The sequence below is a fragment of the Purpureocillium takamizusanense genome, chromosome 8 (assembly GCF_022605165.1).
Source record: "Purpureocillium takamizusanense chromosome 8, complete sequence".
In the NCBI taxonomy this organism is placed as follows: Eukaryota; Fungi; Ascomycota; class Sordariomycetes; order Hypocreales; family Ophiocordycipitaceae; genus Purpureocillium; species Purpureocillium takamizusanense.
Window position 1 is genome coordinate 2,044,055 of NC_063075.1, and position 8,974 is coordinate 2,053,028.

General features: G+C 51.9%; 2 protein-coding genes across 2 annotated transcripts; one reads left to right on the forward strand and one right to left on the reverse strand.

Moving 5' to 3' along the window:
- Positions 1-1,349: 1,349 nt before the first annotated feature.
- On the forward strand, positions 1,350-2,254 carry JDV02_008663 (uncharacterized protein; the record flags this gene model as incomplete). Its single annotated transcript, XM_047990283.1, has 3 exons — positions 1,350-1,555; positions 1,610-1,871; positions 1,934-2,254. 3 exons carry the CDS (start codon positions 1,350-1,352, stop codon positions 2,252-2,254), a joined length of 789 nt encoding a protein of 262 aa, XP_047846290.1.
- Positions 2,255-2,674: 420 nt separating this feature from the next.
- On the reverse strand, positions 2,675-2,899 carry JDV02_008664 (uncharacterized protein; the record flags this gene model as incomplete). Its single annotated transcript, XM_047990284.1, has 1 exon — positions 2,675-2,899. One exon carries the CDS (start codon positions 2,897-2,899, stop codon positions 2,675-2,677), a length of 225 nt encoding a protein of 74 aa, XP_047846291.1.
- Positions 2,900-8,974: the final 6,075 nt, after the last annotated feature.

Here is an 8,974-nt window from a genome sequence, read left to right on the forward strand (position 1 = left end):
CCAACGGCCCGAGCCGACGTCAACAATCACAGGAACGCCGCCAACTGTCACGCTTGAGACTGGGGCATTAGCACCGAGGGCAAGACAGTAGGTGGCAGGGAGCGGCGGCCAGGGCGGCAGCGACCGAAGCTAGTGGTCGAGGACCCACCTCTGATTGCCAGCCTCGAATGTCCACCCCAAAATAGGGCTCGACAACGATGCTCTGCAGTGGTACCGCAAGGCTCTGTAAGACCGTTCAGGAGAGAAGTAACATGTGTCAGAAGACGAGCAGAAGCATCAGACTAAGTACCAGCTAATTCGCATGGAGTTCGCTGACGTCGTCACTATTAGGCGGCGAGTTAAAATGGCGAGACAATTGGGCAGCACTGCATTGCCACGTTTGGGCGTCGAGCAGTACCGACCGATTCTGCGGGCCAGCAAGGTCAGAAATGAAGGCACAACTCAAAACCTTGCCAAAACCATACCCATAAGTCATTTCCTCTTGCAAAAGGGCATTTCCACACTTCGATGCAATGTCCGGCGCCTTCATTCCACTGTGCAAACAGCAATGCGGATACTGATGGCTGCAACATCGTCGGCCGCTACGCATGCCAGAACTGTCTGCTGGTTTCGGTGAGCCTTTTTCTACCATAGAGACATGACCGTCAGCTCATGATTGCCTGGCAGTACTGCGGTCGAGCATGCCAGGTCCAAGATTGGAACCATCACAAGGCACATTGCAGATCACCACTTAACAAGCCAGACTGGCAGCCGCGATGGATAGCAGATGGTAGGGTCCCGGCGTTCGTGGGAGGGACCCCTATCAGATTCTTTGGCGGAGGAAAATATTTCTGGGGCAACGTTCCGGCACTGGATCTCCTCCAGCTCAGTCGCAACGAAGGCGAGAATTATAACAAAGACCTGAACCTACTCTTAGCAGGTATGTGTTGCGTCGATCCCTACGGCAAAGATTTCTATCTGTACTAACAATCCCTCTAGCCTCTGGGGACATCCGAAACCTAATCACCACTATTGCTTCAGTTCCGGGTTCTTTCAAGCAAACTATATCAGTGACACTGAACGACAAGGATCCGGATATTGTGGCGAGGAATGCCGCGATGCTACTTATCCTTCTGACTGCTGCGGAACTCCAGAAAGCCATTTCCTGCGTGATGCATGTGTGGTATTCAGCACTGATTCGTACAGAACATCTGCAATTGATTCGCGAGAACGTCTATCCATTAGTCAACGACGTTTGCAGCAAGATCCGCAACAAGAGTCAGCGTACACTACTGGGTAAAACTTGGACATTTGGTTGTCGTAGTTTGCGGGCCGTTCTAACTCGTGAAGCTTGGATGACCCTTCTCCAGATGCTGGAGCCTCAGGCGGGTCTGACTGTGGAGAAGGCGAGTGAAATTCGCACCGCCGTCACTCTCGCCGCCGAACGTCAAGACTATTTGGACCGCAAGCTGGCCGTTATGGAACCTGCCCACCGTGTCTGCGCGGAAACTTTTCGCAAAGACGGTCTTCTGCTACCATTGGGTTACTCGCGAAAGGACTTCGCGGTACCGAATCCGTTCGTGTTGTTCTTGACAATTTGTCTTGACATGACTCTAATATAACGGTGCAGAACCTTCTTCCGCGACTTGGAGGCGTGGCCACTCAAAGATTCTGCCGATCCACTAGACGGGTGGGACATTAGCCATGTGCTCGCAACTTCTTCAGGACCCGCCACGTCTGACCTTTATGGAAAGCTCTACTACTTCATTCAGCACAAGTTGAAAGTCTTCGTGGAGCGTTTCATGGGCCTTAGCTGTTCATTAACGTTGTATAACGTCGATGCTACGGATCTCCTGGACCATCTCCAGGTAGGAACACTGGATAGAGTCGAGGTACGTTTTCAATCGATCGTAAGAAGTTAAGTTATGTGGCATTGCCTATAACATCTATGAAGGTCTCTAATATATGTGACGATGCATATCTGGGCGTTGCGAAAACTTTGGGGTATTTAAGCCCACTCCTGCGCGAATCTGCCGCGAATCCGCACGCGACAATGATCATGCTGTTCATGAATGCCGTGGACGAGGGACTCACTGAGGCTGAAGGAGCTGAGGATTTGGTTGCCTCGGCGAAGGTGCTCAGGAACTTCCTACCGCCACTGTGCAACCCGCAGTCTCGATATGATCCCGCCGTAATGAGAATTCACATGGCTCAGTCACTTGTCCGGCGCAGCGACAAATACTTCAAAAGGTTAGAAACCTTCCTGAGAGAGTAACAGCAGTAATGGTTAAGCAGAGCATTCCCAGGTATATGGAAGCACACGAGTTCACAAGATTTGGTCAAGCCTTTGGAATGGAGATCAAAGTAAATCATACCCTTGTGGAAAAGTGGCCGTTGAAAGTCCAGAAAAGACCTGGCCAGGCAGGATCACAAGAAGAGTTCAACATGCGGTTTCAGTTTGGACACTCAGGACATGAGCGGTATGTGGAGTGGAAACGCGGCGCAATAGTATAGTCGATGTCACCTGTCTATGACAGCACCTCTTAGTCATCTTTTCGACAACAAAAGCCCACAGAGCCGCCGTTGCCGTGGAACATGCCTGGCTTCTTGGACGCCACAGCCACGGGCTGCACCCAGATGTCGCCGTGGCTGTCCGCCATCATCGTGTCCCGCCGGTTCATCCGCAGCTTGTGGTTCAGTTCCGTCCCTCGCTCCAGTCCGCCGCGAGCGCCTCCACGGGCATCTTGGCCGTCAAAATGCGATACTGCTCGGCTTGCTCTAGGGTAGTTTCGCGTTCCTCAAACTGGTTCCGCGCGGCCCTCTTCGCGGGCATGTTGCGCGCCTCGTCATCGCTCGAATCTCGCCGGCGCTTGCGAGGCCCTGCTGGCTTTGCGGTCTTTGACGCTGGGCGCTGGGTCATGGTGCCGTTCTCTCGTGCCTCCGCTCTGTTGGCGGTCGTGTATGAAAAGCCGCTGCGGCTTCTTCGTGTGTTCGCGGTCGCGATTGTGGAAATTCCAATTCCCAGGCCTGACGCAGGGGCCTCGTCCGGTCGCACCCATGTCAAGCCGAAAAAGCAATGTGGCCTGCATCCCGCGAATCATCGCGACGCGGCGGCACTGCCTTCCTGCCATGGAGTTCAGCCGCAGGCTTTGCCCATTTCGGACGACCATAATAAGCATTGGCGGCCTCGGACGCAGAACCTCTTCCTCTTCATCCTTTCTCTTCACGATGGTCTCCACGGCTGCCTGGACAATAGATCGGGTCATCGTCCGCACGCACAGCCCAACCTCGTTCAGATTGTCGCCGCCTTCTTCAACACCTCGTTCGCAACAGGCGCCGCGCGGCACTGCATGGCACTCTGACTGGTGAAGGGCACGACGCGTTTCCGCAGACGGCGCCTGCACGTCACGGACGGGTCGCAGAACATGACGCTTCAAGGCGAGCCCGATCGGAGGACTGATTGATCTCGCAACCTGGGCACAGGACGGTTCCACGCAACATGGATGGAGCGGTTGGGCTCGCTCGGCGCGGCAAGCATGGTCAGCTAAGCCTCGAGTTTTGGGGCACGGCAGTAAGGTATGCACGGCACAACTGGGACGCGCTGGAAACGACGGCAACGCGCAACCTCAGGCCTGGGGTACAAAGTCAGAAGTGCTTTCAACCCCAGGGTTGAAAATGGCGCTAGCACTACCGGACCGGGCTTGCGTCGAGGCAGATGGCCGGTCATGGCGTGGGCATTGGCCCTCATTTGGCCCCTGGCGGCGGGTATAGAGGCAAGGCAGAGCCCTCTGGCGTGCCTTTTGGCTGTGTGCAAGTGAATTTCACTAAGTCCAACGCATACAAAGTCAACCCCCGCGCTATTGCAGCTCTTATACCTCCTCGGATGCGAGTGGGATCTGGTGTACGTATTATTAACGTGGCAGACGGAACATCTCCCAGCGCCCCGCTCTCCTTCAGCGAGCCCTGGCCAGCGGGCCTGGCGCGGATGTACACTAGCAGGGATATGGGGACGCTGGTGCCGATGACAAGGATACCGGGACGGCCATGACGCACGGCCATTGGTCCCGCATCCGGCTCAGCGAACAGGGGCCCTTGCAGCCCACGGGAGGGCTCCTACCACAGTTCAGCTCGAGATGTAAAGGCTTGTCAATGAAGAGTTCGTCTTTCGACTTGAAGCGTCAAGGGAGCCGCTCCAGGTTGCTGCACTACGAAACAAACAAACTGACTGGATGCGCGGCTTTGTTCGCTTTGTAACGGTGTAATTTTCTTTGGTCATTATGCCGTGGCCAATTTTTCGTGCAATTTGATGGCTTTCGCTGTGTACATCCAGCCAAGTCGCAAACTCAACGGACCGACAGTCCAACCCGCACCCGCCGCCACCTCTGATGATGTTTCAGCATGTGGTGTGCCCCGTGCACGTCATAGGTGTGACCGCTGGCTCTGTTCAGATCACATCTTCCGAGGGTATATCGAAGACTTGCGGATGTTACGAGCGTCTTCAAGACGACATCGCCGGGGGATTGGTGGACGAGATCAGTCTACAGCCTGTATTGGCGAGGGAACTCAACGCCATTCTTGACCCAGTGAGGCGAGAACATGCAGCCAGCGAGACGTGGCAGCTTGTGGAACACGCAACCGCAACTCACCCAAGGCACGCAATGGAAGTGCGTTCCCTTCGGTCGACTATTCCGAATGGCAAGACGGTCCGATATTGCCTTCGTAGCACCGCCCCCCGGCACCGTCGTTCTGATTGTGGGAAAACGGTTAGTCAAATGGGGTCCAACATATAGCTTCATTACTATGAACGGATGAGGGGCAGCTACCTCACTTCATGCTAGCGCGTCGCCTTTCACGCCTTATAGGCAAGGAATCAATATCTCATATACCCCTACACTTTCTCATTTCGACACAACTAGGCTGTTCAGATAGGTGCGGCAGCTGATGAGGATGCTGTATAGCATCCGTAACAGCGTTGTGTTTCCAGATCACACGTTCCCGGCATAAAGCTCGACTAAGCCCCAAGTCCATCCCTCTAAGTCGGCCCTGTTCTTTTGCTCCAGCTCCTCTGCATCGAGCCGGCGTTTCAATGTTGATGCTCTACGCTCGTGATAGTACACCAGAGACAACACAATAGCCGCGTACGATGCATATATGGAGGTGGCTCCAAAATATCCAGACAATATGGCGCCAAGGTAAGAGCTATCCGACGAGGAGCTATTCGACGAGGGAATATCGGAGAGAAAGTGAAGGTACTTGACAAGTCCTCTGGGTGAAAGGGATGTTAACCAAAATAACTAATTTCGTGTCTTTTACAGAAGTCTGACTTACCCGGACCAGAAAACCATTTGTGAACGGATTACTAAACGGAGTGCTGTTTGACTCACTTGACGGAGCAGGGTACAAAGAGGCACAATTTGCATCTGCAGCTTATCATGGGCTTGAGCGAGGCTCATTTTCAACTCGTTATCAATGTTCGAATCTGAAAATATTGAGCCCATTGGAGACGAGTTGACCCGTAGAGCGGTCAGGTTCTCACTAAACGGTTCTCTGCTTGGGAAGTGAAGTACCCTCTCATAATGTCAGGTAGGCGATATAATTCAAAGTTCAATGGGAGGTCATACCGGTTGTAGTTTTCTTTTGCATCCAAATATTCTCCAACATACTCCTTGGCTTTTTCACGACGGGTCCACAGCAAAACGCTGACATCCGTTGTAACATCCGGGCCAGTCTCTGTCTCATGCGAGTTCTGCTGGACATGCGGAGCCTGGTATAAGTGACAGGGCTGACCCTTTGGCACTAAAGCGTCCATTATCCCAGGTTCATAGTCATGACTTGACAGAATCAATGAGTGAAGTTATTGATTGTTGCCTACAACTAGAATCTATCTCGTTGGATACTAATATATGTGCTGTGTCCTGGGCGCAGCGCGTCACCAGTGCGTACTCCATGTGAAACATGTCCGCAACCAGCGACCGCATGCGGGGTTTTCCGTTCACTTCAGCCCTCGACGACCCGCAAACGGCCTACGAGACATTTCCTAGCGAACCACCTCATTTTCGTGCCAATGGCAATGTCAATTCTCGCCGTCGCAAAGCTGCATGCGCTTGCAGATTCGCCTTGGCCCCTGTTTTCAGTCGACCAGCTTCAACGAAACGGTAATAATACTCTACCGTTTTCGGTATATTAACTCGATCCGCCCAAGGGTGTGTGTGTGTGTGTGGTCAGGTCCAGTCGCGAAAGTTGAACGTAAATACGATATACAGGCTCGCATGTCGATACCGGACCACAAAATGAAAAGCAGTCGAAGGTGGTAGCTTTGCATCATTTGAACCAATTTTCCAAGCGAGTACCACCATGTTGGAATACTTTGAAGTCAGAATTGAGGTCCTATACCGAGCCCTTGATGACGAGATTCATCACGCGAGCATCCAACAGTCGAATCAACGAATTTTCGAAAGATTTGCTATCGTGTTTGATGAGTACGCACCATGGGCTACGGATGCCCAACATCCGAGCATTGCCAATGGACAAGCTAATGGGGAGGTTAGTCCAGGTTGTTAGTACATGCGTGATAGTATTTGGTATGCTGACAATTAATCGGGACAATTAGATCATATTTCGACTGAGTACCAACCTGTGCACTAATGGTGCACGTCGGGCATATGTTCAGGCTCTATGCGATACGCTTTTCCGAGCAGGGCACGCTGCGTCACTTGATCTTATCCGTGGTACCGAAGATGTGAGGTTCAGGCCACGAATCGGAGTTGCGGGCCCTGGATTGATGACATTTTTGTCACAAGCTTCGTTCTACACATGATGCAGCATTCGACGACGTCTCCGAGGTTCCGCAGCATTGAAACCACTGCCCATAACACTTTTTCTCGATTACAAACAAAGTGGTTCGAGGGCCGGTCTGTTACTACGCGCTATTAGCAGGAAAGATTGCTGACGTTGATTGAACAGCATGAAATCTATCGTCTCCGTTGCGGATTGTCAAGTGGGATTTCATCGATTTGCACATCTTATTTTCCCCGCAACATGGAGCTCGTCAGACCCAGCTGCTACTCGGCATATACGATGTGGTGCCATTACTCCCGACGATGTCCAGTCAAGAACAATGGAAACAGTCCTGTCCATCATGTGCCGCCATCATCCACATGAGGGTCTCGACGATCATGTATGCGATTTCGAAGCACCGATGTTCATGATCGCTAATTCCTCTACAGAGAATGATAAACTTACAAAATATGAGACATGATGAAATTTCGGAGGCCACGAACCGGGCGACTTATAGCTTTGATCTCACTGTCGAGCGGCTAAGTGTAGGCTGCGAAGCACTTAGTGGTATGATCGATTCATGTGCTGGTTTGAATTGAGCTTACTTTGATATAGTCGACTATGCAAACGGCGTCCCTCCCAATTTTGCTGCTGCGAGACTACTCGAAAAACTACGAAGCAGCATAGAGCAGGCAGACCAGCTGGGCATGCTCATCAACAGAGAATTTCCGTTCCACAATTCCTTCCGTAGGAGATGGACATTAGGAACAGCCTTCTGTGGCATAGCGACGGCTGTTTTATTGGTTGTGGCTCCTGAAGTAGCTACAGCACCGGCTCTCTTGACTCGAGAGTGCTGGTCTGAGAGGTGCCGTTCTCATGAGGATTGCAACAGTACGTTCAATTGATACTGAGCATCCATACGACGCTTTGCTAAGTCGCTTCGCAGTCCGAAATAAGTGGCATAAATTAAATGACACGCTGCTGAATTTGTGGTTGTTCACAAACTTTGTTGAGTTGTTGCGGGTGCAGGGCCTCGCTAATGATGACGATCGCTTGCTTCAGTTCACAGCGCAAATGGCCAGGGTCTATAACATAACTAACATACTACAAAACTGGACCGACCCGCAGTATATTCGGCTTTACCTTCAAAGCACTCGCGAATCCATAAGGAGAGATACGCGTGACCTTATAAATTCGATTGAGCGACGCAGACAACCTATCAGGCCCACTGACAACGAATCAAGTCCGAGTCCAGATGGGTCAAGCGCTGGTACAGGCGGACCAAGTACGAGCCAAGGTGGCGGACATCCAGAAGCAGGAACGACACATGCACAGGGGCAATACCACGACGAAGCTGAGCCGGAGCCATTCGCGGACGAAAGTAGCGCCTCTACTGGGCTCGATGATATTACCATTTCTACGGGTGATATGACCTTCGCCGCAGACATGTCTGTTGACCCTTTTGCGGATGAAAGTAACGACCCATCTGCGCTGGACAACGCAACTATCTCGACTGACGATATCGATTACGCCTTTGACTCGAGCTCCGTCACAACATTGTATCCAGAAAGTCTGGAATCTCTGTCCGTTTCAAGCTAAAGCATTGCGTCCAAAGGCATCTAATCGTTATTGGACCGAGCCTTGGAGGGTTAGGGTTAGGGTGGAAGCGAAAGTGTACGTAAAGCAGATAGTTGCTTGTCAGACAATTGGCTCCACAGGGATCACAGTTGGCATCGTAGTAATTGATGAGAATTATCTTGAAGAGCTATCTGTAAGCGCACGACAGTGCGCTGATCTTTATACACAAAGGAAAGATTTGCTTTGTGGTGCAGAATCCCTATAACTGAAGCTGGTGCTCCGACATTTGCAACCAGTGTTTGAGCTTTGACCTTAACGAAGTCAAAGCACAACGCATGCAGGCGCTCGACCTTAATATACGGATTATAGCATCAGCTTCCGCGGACAAACATTCTGAGTGCAGATGTTATGCAACATAAAGCTGGCTCTCTGTGCGACATTGCTCTATTGGCCTTGCCTTGTATATTTAACGCCGGGGGAGCGCGAAGCGCTCCAGGCCTCCCTGGGGGCATGCGGCGGCAGGAGTCTACCTAGTCTGGCCTAGATATCCTACAGTTCAAATCCAATGACGAGAGTATCATGTCTTGCCGTTCCCGTGGGCTTCTCCATTTGAGCTCGTGTCCGGCGATGTCTTTGCTCT